At 55.5% G+C, this 16,863-nt stretch overlaps 1 protein-coding gene and 1 long non-coding RNA gene across 2 annotated transcripts; both read left to right on the forward strand.

Moving 5' to 3' along the window:
* The first annotated feature begins 1,077 nt into the window (after positions 1-1,077).
* Positions 1,078-4,476, forward strand: CAMK2N1 (calcium/calmodulin dependent protein kinase II inhibitor 1). The gene is made up of 2 exons (XM_059690954.1): positions 1,078-1,691; positions 3,131-4,476. The coding sequence occupies exons 1-2, from the start codon at positions 1,568-1,570 to the stop codon at positions 3,199-3,201; spliced, it is 195 nt and encodes a 64-aa protein (XP_059546937.1). The 5' UTR covers positions 1,078-1,567; the 3' UTR covers positions 3,202-4,476.
* A 746-nt stretch (positions 4,477-5,222) lies between these two features.
* Positions 5,223-9,735, forward strand: LOC132229544 (uncharacterized). The gene is made up of 3 exons (XR_009451707.1): positions 5,223-5,336; positions 7,691-7,765; positions 8,765-9,735. It is a non-coding gene; the product is annotated as an uncharacterized LOC132229544 (long non-coding RNA).
* The last annotated feature ends 7,128 nt before the right edge of the window (positions 9,736-16,863 follow it).

Raw genomic sequence — 16,863 nt, forward strand, 5'->3', positions numbered from 1 at the left:
GGCTCATGGCTGTTGCTGGAAGGGAGGTCCCGAGGGCAAAGGGCTGCAGGCCCCGACGTCTCGGGCGGACGCAGCCTAGAGCCGGGTATCCCGGGTGAGCCCGGCGTAACGAGGCGCTCCCCTCTCCTCCGGGCGTGGGGCTGCCCCTTTCCTCCCCGCACCGCCTCCGAAGGCCGGCCGGGCCTTCCTGGGAGAGCAGAGAAGGGGGGAGGGAGAGTGTGAGGCCCAAGGGGACGCGTCCTGAGATTCCGAAGTTGGCCGAAGTGCGGTGGTGGGGGGTAGGGCCGCCTTGGTTTGAGGCTGGCAGGAGAGGTCGTGTCCGCGGGTCACCTGGTTGCCCTCGGACCTTGCGCCCCCGCGTCGGGCCTCTGGGAGGAGAGAGCGCGGCTTCCACCTGTCCTTCCCGGAGTGCGGGGTCCGCCCGCGCCCCTCCCGCTCCCGGAAGCCCCGGTCCCCCCGGCTCCCCGCAGGCGGCGGGGCTGGCGGGTCCGCGCGGGTCCGCCGCGTCAGTCCCGGCTCGGGGCCGGGTAAACACCCGCGGGAGGGAGCGCGGGGGGGAGGGGGTGCCGGAGGCCGCGGGGCCGGGCGGGGCTCCCGGGGGGGCCCCTCCGCGCGGGCGGACGCCGGGTGCTGGGGGCGGGGGCAGGAAGCCAGCCGCGGCCCGGGCCGGCCGGCGCGGCCCCGTGACGTCGCTCGGCTTCCAGGGATCTCTCCCCGCGGCCCCGGCCCCCTCCCCTCGCTCCCCCGGCTTCCTCCCGGCCTCGCCTCCCCGGCCGGCATTGCTGGCTCGCAGCGGGCTCCGCAGCCCCAGCGCCCTCTCCGCTCGCTCGCTCCCCACCTTCCCTCCGCGTCCTCCCTTCCTCCCCCCGGTTCCTCTCCCTTCCCAGCTCCTCCCTGGCCGCGGCCTCTCGGATGCTGACCTAGTCGCTCCTCTCGCCTCTCTTCTCCCCTCTTTCTCTCTCTCCTCCCTCCCTCCCGGTCTCTGTTTTTCTCCGCGTCTCCCTTTCGGTTGCTCTCTCCCCGCCCCCTCCCTCCGGGTACCCCCCCTCGTGTCCTCCCTCCTCCCTCCCTTCTCTCCACCTCCCCCTCCGCCCCTCACCAACCCGCTGCTCTCAGCTCCCCAGTCAGCCTCCCGGACCTGCCCGCCGCCGCCCGCACGCAGGACCAGCCCGCCGGCTCCGGAGTGCGCCCCGCTCGGCCCCGCGCCCTCGGGGCTCGCCGGGACCCCCCTTCCTCCCGGCTCCCGCCCCGCCCGCCGGCTCCAGCCCCGCGCCCGAGCGAGCGCGCCGGCCGAGGATGTGAGTCCGGCTCTGCTCCGCCCGAGCAGCAGCCCCTCGCGCGCCCATCGGAGCGCAGCGCAGCGGCGGGCGCTCGCCGGGTCGCTCCGGCGGGCCACGCGCTCCTGCCCTAGCGGCGCCCCCCTGCCTCCCGCCGGCGCCGCCGCCGCAGCCCGCGGGCCGTCCCCGGCCGGCCGCCCCCGGCCCCAGCGCCGCTGACCCTGTCCGCCGCGGGCGGGGACGCGGGCGGAGGAGGCGCCGCCGCCGCCGCAGAGCCCCCGGACGCAGCCATGTCGGAGGTGCTGCCCTACGGCGACGAGAAGCTGAGCCGCCTGCAGGACACCAACAACTTCTTCGCCGCCGGGCAGAACAAGCGGCCGCCCAAGCTGGGCCAGATCGGCCGGAGCAAGCGGGGTGAGTGGCGGCCCCCTCCCCCCGGCACCCCCTTTCTCGGGCACGGGGGCCTGGCGGCGGTGTGCGAGGATCTCCCGCACCCGGGAGCCCGTTCCGACCCAGTGGAACCCCCTTCGTGCGGAACTGGGGGAGCCCGCACTGCGGTTCGGCTCCAGCTGCCGCGGGCTCCCTCCACCTCCGCCGGATTCCCGGTGGGGTCACCCAGGGGGCGTGGCGCTTCTGGCTGCAGCGGGGGCTGGAGGCTATCCCGGGACCCCACCCGCACCGAAGTTTGCTGTTTGACCCCCCCCCCCTCTTTTGCGCAGTGTAGTCGCTCTGCACCTGGGCGGTGGTGTCCCAGGACTCCCCAGGGGACGCGTGGGGAAGTGCGGAGAGAGGACCCTATTCCTGCGGGGAAGTCTAGGCGCTTTCGGGTTTCCATTGTGACTCTGGGGGAGGGAGTTGGCGGAGCCTGGGCGCTGGGCGCGAGAGCTGGGAAAGCCCGGGAGACACTGGGACACCGAGTGGCTCCGAGAGGAGGTCCCGAGGCGTGTACACAACGAGGATGCAGGCAGCAGCCGGGAGACACCGAGGCGCGGAGACAGGGAGGGAGCCGGCCGGTGGGGTGGGGGTGGGGACCGGGATGGGTGAGACCGAGACAAAGCTCGGGAGAGGGAGCCAGAGCGGGAGAGACTGTGCGCGGGGACGCTGGCTCCGGGGAGGGCAGAGAAGCCGCTGAAACAAGGAGGGCGGCCGGCACCCCAGATGCAGAGAGCGCCCCAGAGATCCCGACAGGTGACTGGTGCGCGGAGAGACTGAGAAAGGGAATGGGGAAGGCGAGGCCGGGTCGGGATGGAGAGAGAGGCGGGGGACGCAGCGAGAGGCAGGCTCGGAGAGGCGGGCGAGACCCGGGAGGCAGCGGCGGGGGAAGTGGAGGGGCCGAGTACGCTCCAGAGCGGGTCCCGGGATCCCTGGACCCGCCGCGCGCCGTGGGAACCGGCCCCCAGCGTCCGCTCTCCCTCCCAGCACCGCCTCGCCCAGTCTGGGCTACCCGCGCCGCGCTTGGAGCGTCCCCGAGGGTCCCAGACCCGGAGACCTTGGCTTCCCCTCCCCTCCCTCTTCTGACCTGGAGCCTTCCTTCTAAATTAATGTCCCCCCTCCCCCCCGCGGGTGAGGTGGGTGGGGTGGAAGCAGAAGGGGCTGCGGGATTTGCGTCCTCTCTCTGATTCCTTTTCTTAGAACTGAGCTGGGACACAGCCAGGGGGTGGGGTGGGGGGAGGGGTTCAGAGGAAAGCCACAGAGGGACCCTGGGCGGAGGCCCGGGAGGAGAGGGCTGTGTCTGCTCGCGAGGAACCCTCCCCCTGCCCTCCTCCAATCCCCCCTCCCCCGCTCGAGTAACCGAGACCCCTGGCGAGGCCCAGCGCGCTCACTCTTCCTCTTCTCCCCCCCGTTTTTTGCAGTTGTTATTGAAGATGATAGGATTGATGACGTGCTGAAAACTATGACAGACAAGGCACCTCCTGGTATTTAACTCCCCCAAAGACAATGGGTTAAGGGTGAGGATAAGAATAAGAACGGCGCTAACAGTTATTGGCAAAAAGCGTGTGAAGAGAGGAAGCACTTTGAAATTTATTACTAGCTTGCTACCTGCGATGGAATCAACAGCCTGTATGTCGAGTCAGGCCGGGAGACAGATGATGAGGCGGGAGAAGGAGGAGGAGGAGGAGGAGGAGAAGGCTCTGGGCTCCTCTGCAAAAAATAAAATTAAAAAAATAAATAACAAAATCACTATATACACACACACATATAAAGAAATAAAGTCTCAGTTGCAGCTATTTGTCAAAATTAATATCCATTTCTTTTTATATACAGTGAATGTTGCGCAATTATAGATCCGGATTTTGAACCACTTTAATAGTGAAGCGGCAGCGCCGGGTGTTTGAGGTGGTGGCAATCTTCGCTGATTTGGCTGTTCCCAATGTTTACATTATTTAGTCTTGCAAAAATTATTCTGTGCACTTGGATGTGAAATGCTGTTCAGTTTTATTTTTTTATGTTGTTATCCTTGGATGTACAAAAAAAAATACCGGAAAATGATCTGTATAGATATTGTTTTATTTTGGTCCTCTTTCAAAGTTAATCAAGAATGTGTTGAAGATAAGAGAACTTTTCTAAGAAATGATGGCTACCTAGAAAGAATCCCTGTTTTATTTTAAAATGAATTGTAAAGCTGTGTTTCTTTCTTGCTGCAAGCTATTTGCCCAAGTTAATGCAAATGGATACATTTTTCTATGTCAGGAAAGAAAAACCATAAAAAAACAAAAAACAAAAACAAAGAAAAAAAATGCTTGAGCTTTTTCTAATCTCTCTCTGCAGTCTGTTGGGTGAGCAGCCTGTTTTTTTCTCTGATATTGTGTCAGTTTATTTTCTTTAATGGACTGTAAAAAACAAAATGTAATCACAAGAGTGCCAAATATCTTGAAATGCCAAACGGCATTTTGGTTTCTTTTCTTTTTCTTTGTGCTCTGAGTCCACGTAAAGGAATGCTTAGAGTGTCTTTTCTGTTATTTATAGGGGTTCTCTTAAGGCACACCAGCTGCCTGTTTTGCATGGTATTTGCAAAAATGCCTCTTGCGTGAGGAAATCTTTTACCATCTTTTTGTTTGCAACTTTGGACCTCAAGAGGTTTCTTCCCTTCCCTTCCCTGGTCCTCTTTTCTTAATTCGATATTCTGTATGTTGCACCTTGAACCAGCACACAGGGCTATTTCTCCGATGTACAATAAAAGAACTGTTCCTGTGTCTCACTCCTCTCTTTTCTCTGCTTTGGTTCTGGGGGACTTGCTTTTTGCCTGTGAAGCAAAAAGGCAAAGTGGGAGGCACTGTGGACTGGGCTCCGATGGTAGGGAAGACAAGCTGGACAGCAAGTTCAAAGAGCAAGTTCATTCACTGTGTGGATTTTCACTGGGCCTCCCTGCTTCCCTGAGGTTCCTGCCGTCGCCGGTGGGTGTGCAGAGAAGGAGGGCTGGTGTGTAGGGCGGCAGTCTTGTTAAGAACAGCGTTTGGAGGCTGGCAGACTGGGACTCAAATCCCAGCTCCTTCACTTCCTAACTGTATGGATTTGAGCAAGACCTTTCACTTCTTTAAGCCTTTCGAAATCTGTAACGTGGGGATAATGCAGCTCCCACCGCACAGGTTGTTGGGAGGGTTAACACAATACCTAGCCCTCAGGATCGTATGCCATATAATCCTTCACCGAGGGCCACCTGTCCGAAAATGCAGGGCCGAGGAAGAGCTAGGCCCCCCTCACCCCTCTCCTCTCCTTCCTGAGTTCACTGGTCCTGGCGTGAGGGACGAGTCGGTCCTCTGGGGTCCACGGCCTGGGGTGTCTCAGGCTTCCTCACTCAGAAGCTTCCCTGCAACCACCGCTCAAAAAGGCTCCTTATGAAAAAACTTCTGGGCCCCTCATGTTCAGGGCAGTTAATGGCGGTGGAGCAGGCCCCTGGGGAAGGAGGGGTTGGGAGAAGGATTTTGGCTGAAGAAAGTCTGTTCCACATCCAGGAGCCCCAGTGCCGGGAGCTTTTAATGTGTTTGTTGTAAAACTGTCAGCCTGGGAGTCACAACACAGCTCACAGTGACGGGAGCCTGCCTGTGACTCAGACATCAGGTAAGACAGGCCTTGGGGTGGGGTTGGGGATGGGGGAGGAAGGGGGGCTTCAGAGAGCCTGTGGGGGAGGGGGGATGTCTCATTCCCCCTTCCCAGGCGGTGGAGGCCCAGAGCCCAGGAGGGCCCCCCAGAGAGCTGGTCCTCCCATCAGCGGTAGTGAGGAATGACGACGGGCAAGCTGGTATTATTGGCAGTGCCCGCAGGGTGACTTGGGAAGGCGAGATTGATTTTCCCAGATGCATGCCCCTGTTCCTGAACCTGCCTCTGCTCCCTGCTGATCTCAGAGAATCCCAGCATTTTGGAGCTAATGGGACCTGAGCCCAGCTTTTCCCGTGAGAGAAGGCCCAGGGTGCCTCACAGAGAGCCAGGGACAGGGTGCACCTTCTGTGTGCCATCCATCTGCCAAGATGGGTAGGAGCCATATGGAAAGCTTCTCTCAGAAGGCACACATATTCGCACCCCGGAGTAATTACCACTTACCTGAGCCGAGCACTGCAATTCCAAAGTGCTTGCCCTTCCATCCTTTCACATAATCGGCCCAGCAACCCTGGAAACCCACCACCATGAACTCTCTTTAGTCAGGGAGGAAATGGACACACCAAAAGGTTTTGCTAAAAGGACCACACGGCAGCCACATGAATTAAGCTTTGGCTGTCTACCCCACTCACAACAGCCCTATGAAGTAGGCATTATTATCCTGGTTGTGCAGGAGCAGCCAGGGCTCAGAGACATGAAGTAGCTTGTATGAGGCCACTCAGCTGGTTAAGTCGCTGGGACAGAACTCGAACCCAGAGCCCAAGCTCCAGGATGGAGATGCAGAGTCATCCGCTGCAGCCACTGTCCGTCAGCTGTAAAGATCCTCTTGTGGGTTTGTTGTTTTGAGGCTGGGCTCTCCTGCTATGCTGCACAGCAGACAACTGCAGAAGGGATCCGAGGAGGCAGGGCTTGATGTGGCCAGCGAAGGCCCTGAGCTGCCCTCTGCTGGGAAGGGGGGAGCGTGGGAGCCCTTGGCCGAGGCTCCAGGTCCATTTTAATAAGTGATGTATTAAAATGTTCCTGCTGGAGGCCACCCCGTCAGCCAAAGCAGGAATCTCGGCCTGGGAAGTCAGTCCGCCTTTCCGGAGGACTCCACTCAGCAAAAGAGAACATAAATCTTCCACATCCACTCGAACATCAGGGTGAGCATTTGTTGAGAAGGCACTTTGGGGACTGGGCAGATATCAAATTATACCAAGTGCAGGATATCTGGTTAGGTAGCAATACATATGGCAAGGGCCATCACCAGTCCGAGGTGGGGGAGGGTGTCTCCACGCCTCCATGCGTGGATGGAGCATCTGTGGCTGCATCATTCAAACACCACTAATTGAATGCTTGTAATAAGCATCCATCTCTTCGGATTCTGCTTGTGGCCTGTCCAGGCTGACAGTCTGAAGGAATATCAGAAAGCACCTCCAAGAGGGAAATTGGCAAATTAAGTGTTAAAAGAAAGAGACTTAAAAATTACTGCTGTCTGGAGGCCCCAGATGAATGAGTGAGTTCTGCAGACAGCAGGCAGCAAAATCCGGGGCCCTGAGGACCCAGCGGGAGGGGCAGACTTTAAGGAGGCTGCTGCAAGAGTAAAGGGCTCGAATTTAGGACTTAGGTGACTTGGATTGGAAACTTCTCTGGTATGCTTTCTAGTTGTGCCTTGGGGCCAGTTTCTCAAGCTCTTTGGGCTTCTGTAAAACGGGGGTGACAAATGCCTACCACACAAATAAACAGAACCCCCTTTCTCCTTCCCAGCACAGGACCTGGTGCATAATAAATGGTAGCCATCAATATGAACATACTACAGGCCTGGTGCATGAAATTCGTGCAAGGGAGGGGGGATGTCCCTCAGTCTGGCCTGCACCCTCTCTAATCTGGAACCCCTCGGGGGACATCCCTCTTGCAACCCTGGACCGCTGGCTCCTAACCTCTCGCCTGCCTGCCAGCCTGATCCTCCTAACCGCTCTCCCCTGCTGTCCTGATCACCCCTAACTGCCTCTGTCTTGGCCCTGCCACCATGGCTTTGTCCAGAAGGACATCCAGTCTAATTAGCATATGACCCTTTTATTAGTATGGATGTGAAGTGCCTACTATGTGCTAAGTGATGGACTTTCAAGACCTAGCAAACAGTTCTGGCTGCCAAAGCTTCTTTGCAGATGTTTTTTGGCAGTCCAGAGCTGACACCCAGGGTACTAAGGGGCAGTGGTGGCATCACCGTAGGGTTGGGGAGGAGGGAGGAGTCAGCTTGCTTCTCATTATCTCCATCAGCTCCCCAAAGCACCCAACAAATCCAATCCTAAGTAAATCTGTGTGCTTGCTCCCCAAAGCAGTGTCAAGAGAAGTCTCCACCCCCTTCTAACCAGATTGTCTGAAGTCTTCGCTCTATGGATGGAGATGAGCAGGTAGGACTTTTTGCCTAGGAAGGAAAGAGCTTGGCTTTCTGCTTGGATCCCCTCCTACAGATCCTCCTCAAGCATTTTATTCATTTGACAGATGTTAACTTAGCACCTACTGTGGGCCAGGCCCTGTGCCAGGCTCATTGGGTATGAAATGGTGAGGAAGTGAGTTTTCCCCGGCTTGAAAATGATGATAGTTGCCATGAAAATGAGGTGGGAGCTAGTGGCTTGGATACTCCGGAAGGCAGAGGCTCAGATCCTTAATTCTGGCAAAAAGAGGGAACCAAAGGGAACTGGGTCTTGGGATTGCCTGAAATGTAAACGTGAGAGCCACTTAAAAAAAACTAAACTTTTACTTCAGAATAGTTTCAGGTTTGCAGAAAAGTTGTGAAGATAGTGCATCTACCCCTGACCCAGTTTCCTCCATTGTTCACATCTGTCATTACTACGGTACATTTTTCACAATGGAGGAGCCGACATTGGTCCTTTATGATGAACTGAACTCCACATTTCATTCAGATTCATTCATTTTGACCTGTCCCAGGATTCCATCCAGAATACAGCATTACTTTTAGTCACCGTGTCTCCTTAGGCAGCCCTTGGCTGGACAGTTTATGAGACTTTCCTTGTTTTTTTTTTTCTTTTAAAAAATATTTTTATTGATTTCACAGATGAAGGGAGAGGGAAAGAGAGAGAGAGAGAGAAACATCAATGATGAGAGAGAATCATGGATCGCCTGCCTCTTGCATACCCCACACTGGAGATTGAGCCCACAACCTGGCTGGGCATGTGCCCTGACCTGGAATAGAACCCTGACCTCCTGCTTCATAGGTCGACGCTCAACCACTGAGCCACACCGGCCGGGCTTTCCTTGATGTTGATGGTCAGGTGTTTTGTAGACTGTCCTCAACTGGGGTCAGTCTGATGTTTCTCTCATAGTTCAACTGGGGTTATGGGTTTTGGGAGGAAGACCGTGGGGGTAAAGGATCATTCTCATCACATCAGGTCAAGGATGCATGCTGTCAACGTGGCCTATCACTACGGACGCTGACCTTGGCTTGGGATTCTTCTGTCCAGGCGAGGCAAGTGACCCACTTATCTGCGGTTCAACTCTGCCTCCGTGTTGAGCAAGCCACTGTGGTCTAGATGTAATCGTGGGTTCCAGGCAAACCGGGGAAAAACAGAAATGCCACAAGGCCCAAGGTACCGCCTGATGACCGATAGATGGAACCTTACAAAAGAGAAAGAGAAAAAAAGAGAGAGATGAAAAAAACAACCAGCACCCTAATAAAAGCAACTTCCTGTGGAGGGGAGCTGTCACTCTGCTTAGAAACTGTGCAGAATTTTCTCTTGGAAACCTTCAGGCAGCTGCTCTAGTTTATAAAATCTGCCTATTGGAAGGAAGGAGAAGGGGGAAAACGGTTGTCGTTATTCCAGCAACAGAGATTCTCCCAAACCATGTGCAAAAATAAATCCCTGGAGACCGAGCTGTCTCCGGGGAAACCTGGCCTCGGGGCAGGAGCCTGTGTCCTCCGGCCCCAGACCCTTCTCCAGGGGGACCAAGAACCCAGAAAGAGAGCCCCACCTTGCCGGCACCGCCCCCCCCTCCCCCACTTTCCCCCTTTTCTGGAATGAAGATTGGTGTCTGGCGTCACCTCTCACATGGGAGGGTTTGTTCTTACCCGGGGCAGTGCACACCCATGGGCCTGCAGGAAGGCCTTTGACCCAGAAACAGCTGTTTGAGGACAAAAGGTCACTAAAGGGGAAGGGAGGTCAGGAAGAACAGGCTGAAGGGGAGAGCTGGACCCGGGAAATGTGCCATGGGAAACCCTAACGGAGTGGTGATGGGGGTGGGGTGGGTGGGGGGCCGACAGTGAGGACAGGAAGTCGCTAAGGAAAGGGGTGTCCTGTAAGGCAGAAAGTGGGTGGCTAAGGTATGAAAGAGTTTGGTTGGGAAGGGTGTTTGGGAAGAGGAAATCAGCTAAGTAATCAATGAATTAAATAAATCCATATTCATTCACGGACTTGTCTGTCAGGTGTGGGGTGGGGTGGGCACTGGGGAGACAGGGCTTGCTAAAGCAAGGCCTTTTCGGGCTTTGGGGGACCTCACTGCCTGGTCATTGGCCGTTCAGTGACAGGGAAGCTTCCAGAGGTCAGGAAGAGGGGTGCCCAGGAAGCTTAGGAAGCCCTTGGGGAGCCCTAATAGGTGGCACCAGCATCCCGGTGGGTGTCTCCGAACGGATGGGCCAGTGCGTTCCGCTCCCAACTGTGCCTAACACCTCATGTGCGTGTCACCCCGCAAGTATTTTGCCTCCCTGGGGCTCCACTTCCCAAAGTGGAAAATACTATTTATGAGGTGCTCGCTCTAGGCTGGTAAGTGTTCTACACCCTGCATTTATTTCATGCAATTTTCACAACAGCCCGATGAGGGGGTTCCTGTCATTATCACCCCCATTTTACAGGTAAGGGACACAGGGGCACAGAGCAGCCAAGTCACCTGCCTCAGGTCGCACAGCTCGAGAGTGGAGCTGGGCTCGGCACCACGGGTTGCTGACCCCAAGGGCCCCAGGTTCCAACGGCTCCCACGTAGGGAGGGGGCGTGGGACTGGACAGCTTTCCACCGCCTCTGGCAGCTCAGCGCGCAGCGTGCAGAGCCCAAAACGCCCATCCTCCCGTGGGGGCGGGGAGGCTGAGGATCCGGTTGGCCGTGAACCCTGGACCGGGCCAGCGGTTGCTATGGGGACGGCTGGGCGGAGGCGGCGCGCCGAGGCCGGTGGCCCCGCGGGGCAGTTCCGGGGAGCTCCCGCCAATGACAGGGAGTGGCCGCGAGCTGGCACCTGGGGCCGCGTTTCCCAGGCGGGCGGAGCCGCGTTCATTCCCCGTCCCAGCCCGGGAGGCCGCCGTCCCCCGCAGCGCCGCGCCGCCTCCGACCCGAACTCGATCCCCCGCGGAGCCGCACTGATCTCCAGCTCATCCGCGTGAATTATTTACTGGGTCTGGCGGCCTCCCCGGCGGCCTCCCCGCCCGCCTCCGCCCTCCCTGCCCCCCGGGGCCTTTCACATCCTGGTTTGCGGCGGCCCCTGGGTCCTCCCTGAAGTTCCCACGCCAGCACCCCCCCACTCCCCCCCCCCACCCCCCCGGAACTTGGGCAGGAGCGTCCTGATCCCAGGGAGCACTGCATTAGGAGTCAGGAGCACTTGTTAATTCTCACAGCGATCTACCAACCAGGGACACTATATGTTATACCATTGCACATATGAAGAAACTGAGGCCTACAGGGTTTGAGTAAAGCTGGAAGTGAAAGCAGCCCAAGTCTGGCTCACACTCTTTATGAACCCGCCTGAACCCCAGCCTTGTTCCCAAGCCTGAGGGCCTTTTCCCCGCACCCCAGAGGCTGCGCGGGCACCGGTCACATCTGTGATATGCCACATGCACAGAGCAATGAGCCAGCCCTGTGTGCCTGGCCCTGTGCTGGGTGCTGGGGGCACAAGGATGAGTTAGGCACAGCCCCTGCCTTCAAATTGCTTCTGTCTGGGGTCAGGGTGGACGTTAGGGACAAGGAAGCAGGCAAGGACAGACGAGTTCATGACTAATTGTGATACAAAATGAAGGGCTAGGCACCAAACAGTGAGTTCTGGGGCAGAGAGACCATTTAGTGAGCAGGAGGGACTTCGGCTGGGCCCCGGAGATGGGGGTGGGGTGAAAGGGGCAGTCTCCGTGTAGGGGAGACCACGAGCAGAGGCTGGCCAGTTTGGGGGTTGCTTGCGAAAGGGCAGGTCCTTGGGGGTGGCTGGAATAGGGGGTTTATGGTGCTGCTGGGGTTGCAGGGGGGGAGGCTGCAGGTCAGATTCTGGAAGTTCTCGAAATAGAAGCTCCAGGGGCCGTGTAGAGCAGTGCTTTCAACAGGGGGCAACTTTGCCCTCCAGGGGACATTTGGCAATGCCTGGGGACATTTCTGGCTGTCACAATGTGGGAGGGGACGGAGTTGTGGACATCTAGTGGGTAGAGGTCAGGGATGCTGCTAGCCCCACAACTCAGAATGGTCCAGCCCCACGTGTGCCGAGGCTGAGAAATCCCGGTTAAGAGTGGCCTCAAGAGCCTTCCCCACTAGCCAGGGTGAGACTTGGGGAGGTCACTTAACTTCTCAGCCTCAATTCCCTGCTCCCTAAAACGGGGTGGTTATGTTGACTAACCTTAGAGGAGACAGCTGTCATTCTTTCCATGCTTGCTGAGGGCCAGGCACACCCGGTGCTTTACCTGTCTGACCTCACCTAATCCTTATAACCCGGAGAAGGGCAATGCGACTGCTCAGAACAATAGAGATTTGTGGGGCTTCTTCTTCTTCTTCTTCTTCCTCCTCCTCCTCCTCCTCCTCCTCCTCCTCCTCCTCCTCCTCCTCCTCCTCCTCCTCCTCCTCTTCTTCTTCTTCTTCTTCTTCTTCTTCTTCTTCTTCTCCTTCTCCTTCTCCTTCTCCTTCTCCTTCTCCTTCTCCTTCTCCTTCTCCTTCTCCTTCTCCTTCTCCTTCTCCTTCTCCTTCTCCTTCTCCTTCTTCTCCTTCTCCTTCTCCTTCTCCTTCTCCTCCTCCTTCTTCTTCTCCTTCTTCTTCTTCTTCTTCTTCTTCTTCTTCTTCTTCTTCTTCTTCTTCTTCTTCTTCTTCTTCTTCTTCTTCTTCTTCTCCTTCTTCTTTTTCTTCTTCTAAATATATTTTTATTGCTTTCAGAGAGGAAGGGAGAGAGAGATAGAATCATCCATGATGAGAGAGAATCACGGATCAGCTGCCTCCTGCAAGTCCCCTACTGGGGATTGAGCCCACAACCCAGGCATGTGCCCTTGACCGGAATTGAACCTGGGACCCTTCAGTTCGCAGGCCGATGCTCTATCCCCTGAGCCAAACCTGCTAGGGCTGTGGGGCCACTTCTTAAGTGCCAGCCCCCGTTCTAAGCGCTTTACATATTTTCATTAATTTAATTCTTACAGCCTTCTGATGGGACTATGATAATTGCCATTTAATAAATGGGGAAACAGAGGCACCAGAGGATGGAAGCTTCGCAGGGCAATGTCTTGTTTTCCGCTCTCTCTCCAGCATCTAGCACAGTGTCTAAATACAGGGTGGGGCAAAAGTAGGTTTACAATCCTGAGTACACAAAACAGAGTTTATTCTTGTATTATTATTTATTGTGTTATTTTCCGGGTGAACAACTGTAAACCTGCCTTTGCCCTGCCCTGTATTTGTTGAGGAGGAAATAGATCACCCCCACCCCCTGTGGACTTCATGGGCCAATGAAGCTCCTGCCACTGTGAAGAAACGGGGGCGCAGGAAAGTTGGGGATCTCGCTTGGAGACACAGCAGGACTTTCAATCCCTTGCTTTTCGGCCGGGGCCTCTGGAAGCCCCGGTGGTCTCTCTGGGCCCATCACTAGCAGAAAGGGACCTCATGGGGGGCATTTCTGAGATGCGCAGAGGGCAACGGGGCTGTGGGTCTCCCTGGAGTCCCTGCGGAGCTGGAGAGGACGGTCATCTTGGACTCTGACCAAACCCAGCGCTCAGGCAGCACAAGCCCGTGCCTGGGACTTGAGTGCAGTGAGAGTTCACATTCAATCCAACCTCAGTCCCGGCCTCGGGCAGTGGGTACTGGCAGGGTGTGTGGGGAGAGCCCGGCTCGTGTTTGATGACCACTGAGCTGCTGTGTAGTCTCCATGCTCCGTGCTTCAGGCTCATGTCTCAGCCAGGCCTCCCCGCAGCCGAGGGAGCAGCACCATTGCACCCACAGATGCGTGTGAAATGGAGGGTGAAAGAAGTGCTAATTGTCCAAGATCACCAGTCCAGAGGCTTCAAGCTCAGCCTCTCTGATGCCTACATGAACCTGAACCCTAAACACGCATTCCACCGGTGACCTGGGGCCCAATAATTACTTCACTTTCCTGGCCCTCATCTGTGAAATGGGACCATGAGCCCAGGCCTCAGAAGATTGTTGGGAGGATTTAAAGGTGATAACAATGATAGAATACCCAGTGCCTAGTAGGTTCTTTCCCTGAGCTTCTTGGAGATCCATAAATGTGAGCTTTGGGGTAGCCCTACTGGGGTGCAATGGAGCCAAATTCGAGGAAGGGGGGTCAAGGTGGGCAGAGGCTCGGGAGGAGGCCTCTAAAGACTATACTGCTCTATGGAGCATGGCCCACCCACCCATCACTGTGGGTTCCTTCCCACAATGCTGTGTGCCTTCAGGCTGTAAAGTGGGGGATGCTGCTCCATCATCTACAAGTGTGCTGGTGAAGTCACCTTCCCAGGAGTGAATTGTGCAGCACTCCTCCCCCCCCTCCCCCCCCCCGCCCCCTTCCCTACATAGTTACTGGATCAGTGGCAATGACAGAGCTGATGGAGGTGTGGTCTACACTGCAGGCCTCCTCTCTTTCCAATTCTCTGTAAACCTGCTAGGCCCTGGCCATGCTTTCCTTCCAGGATGTTCTTCTTTGTAAGCCTCTCCGCTTTTGCATATGCTATTCTCTCAGCCTTTCAACCCTCCCCATCCGGCCAAATCCTACTCTTCCTCCAGGTTTCAGCTGACATGTCACCTCCTCCAGGAAGCCTTCCCCGAGTCTCCTCCACCTGAATTAGCTGCCTCACTTAGGCTCCTGCAGCCCTGATGCTTCCTTCTGTCCAAGCAGCCATCCCACTGTGTGTCACTGCTGATCTGCCCTCCTCCAACTGACTGTGTCGGCTTCTGGGACAGCACTGGGCCTCTCTGGCTGGTCTCCATGTCCTCAGGGCTTCACACAAATGCCTGGCAGGCAGCAGGCCTCAGGGAATGCCCTTGAATTAATATAATCATAACAATCTCTTGCATATGGAGAGCTCTTTTCCAGTTTCAAAAGCCTTTTTATGACAGTTATGTCATCGGATCCTAACGGAGAACTTTCTACTGGGGGTAGGCAGGGTTTGCATCGGTGCTTCCGTTTTGCAAGGAAGAAAACGAGGCTGGGAGAGATTAGCTGTGTTGCCCAGGTGGCCAGGGGACAGGTGCTGTGCTCCCACTGTCTTGCCGGAGGCAGGCGTGGATATATTTGGTTCAGGGTGGGAGTCTCCTGAGAGTTCTGGTTCCGGGTTTTCTGTCTTGTGGTGGGGTGGGGTGGGGGAGGAGGGCAATGTGGAGAGTTGGGCGCTAGGAGCCATTGCTTTCAAGTCGTATTGAGGAGCTGGGTCACTTTGTGTTGCCGCAGAGGGGTGGGTCGGGGTAAACTTATTCCCAGGAAGGAAACAGTGGGAGGCAGTGGCTTTCTTCTGTGAAGCTTTGCTCACCACTGTCTGGTGATGGCATAGAACGCAGAAAATTAGGGAAAACAATATCCCAAATAGGGGAGTGCCTAAGTAAACTGTAGTGCACCCCTCAGAGCATTTAGCAACCATTCAAAATGTTGTGTCTGCAGTTTGTGCATTGACATGGGAAAGTGCATAGGTCATAGCTCAAGGCGTAAAAGAGAATGTAAGTTGGACCTATGATAGGAGAACAGTGCTGTGGAATGGTTTGAACCTGGATCTGTTCCTCAGTGGCTGTGAACTTAGGCGAGCTAACCTCTCTGCACCTCAGTTTTCTCATCTGTAAAACAGGCATAATAATAGTCCTACCTCGTAGAGCTGCTGGGAGGCTTAAATGAATTAATACATGTAAGGCACTTAGAACAATGCCTAGCATATATATGTGTTAAGATTTAGTTATTATCAATTATTATCATCATCTTGGCTTTTACAAATATATATATATGAAATAAAAAAAATGTAAAATAAAACGATGGAAGAGAAAGTCAATGGTGTTTTCTTTGGGATGAGGATTAATGGATGCTTTTTATTTTTTTCTACTTCCCGGAATTCTCTAAATATTTTACAGTGGAGATGTATTACTTTTATCATGATGGGAGGATAAATTATTTCCTGTAGGCCACAATAGTGGGGGACACACTCAGGAACACTTTTCTCTTGGATTCAAGAGGGTGACCAGAGGGAGTCAGCCCTGTCATTAACCCTGGGGACACCCTGAGGACACACCCATGTCAATATTTTTCTTTTCCCCGGGTCAGCAGCTCCCAAGTAATCTTTCCCCAAACAGATCAGACTGTCCCTTTCGCCTCTCAGCTGCTTGTTTACCATTTTATATGATGCCCGTGGAAACATATAGCCGAGCTGTTTAAATAGCCCCAGCCATAAGCTGTCACCACCTGATGACAGCGAGCATTCCCCAGGCTGGGCGCATCACAGTTGAGACTAAATCATTCTGACCACCCCTGTCATCATCACACCCTCCCTCCATCCAGGGAGACAAGGGCATTTACAGGGAAGGAAGCCCAGCTGCTGTGTAAGCTGATATGGATTCTGTCAGTCGGCGGGCCAGGCCGGCAGCCGGCCAGAGGAAGCCAGCCAGCCGGCCAGCTGGTCAGCAAACGACTGTGCTGGGCACACAGTAGGTGCTCAGTAATTACTCCTCGTCAAGTTCAATGCAGTAAAGGCCGGTGGATGCCCTTCTACTGATAATGCATGAACTGGGCTTTTGGGATGGTGGCCCCTGACCTGGGGTCTATGCTAGACTTTAATGTTTCTCCTAAACCTTCTTGGGATATGGGTTTATATGACCACAATAATCATCATTGCAACATCTGACCTCCCCTCACCTCCTCATCCTCCTATTTCCCCATCCATCCATCCATCCATCCATCCATCCATCCATCATCCATCCATCCATCCATCCATCCATCCATCCATCCATCCATCCATCCATTAGACCCGAGGATCAGACTGCCTCGTTTTAAATCATTTTGTGATCTGGGGGGCAGACAGATGACCAGACACTGAGGCAAGTTCAGGGTTCTGTGGGTACAGGGAAGAGGGATCTAATGCAACTGGAGGAGGCTGCACATTGGGTACCATTCTCGCCATCACCACGACGACTGGGATCCCTTTGACCAATGGTGGGGCCTTTGTCAAACGGAGTCATTGAAAAGCTGGCCTGTAAACCGTGGCCTGGTCCCTGGCATGGCTTCTCGTCCCTGGCACCCTCATCCTCCCACCCCTGGCCTGTATTCTCTACTCTGCTGCCTTCCCTGGCCCAGTTCTCC

The sequence above is a fragment of the Myotis daubentonii genome, chromosome 3 (genome assembly GCF_963259705.1).
Source record: "Myotis daubentonii chromosome 3, mMyoDau2.1, whole genome shotgun sequence".
Taxonomy (NCBI): domain Eukaryota; kingdom Metazoa; phylum Chordata; class Mammalia; order Chiroptera; family Vespertilionidae; genus Myotis; species Myotis daubentonii.

What these genes read in the sequence shown, in the direction of transcription:
- CAMK2N1 (XM_059690954.1), top strand. Translation starts at nt 1,568, where the DNA reads ATGTCGGAGGTGCTGCCCTACGGCGACGAGAAGCTGAGCCGCCTGCAG. An exon ending in GATCGGCCGGAGCAAGCGGG is followed by an intron (nt 1,692 to 3,130) that starts GTGAGTGGCGGC and finishes CGTTTTTTGCAG; the next exon opens with TTGTTATTGAAGATGATAGG.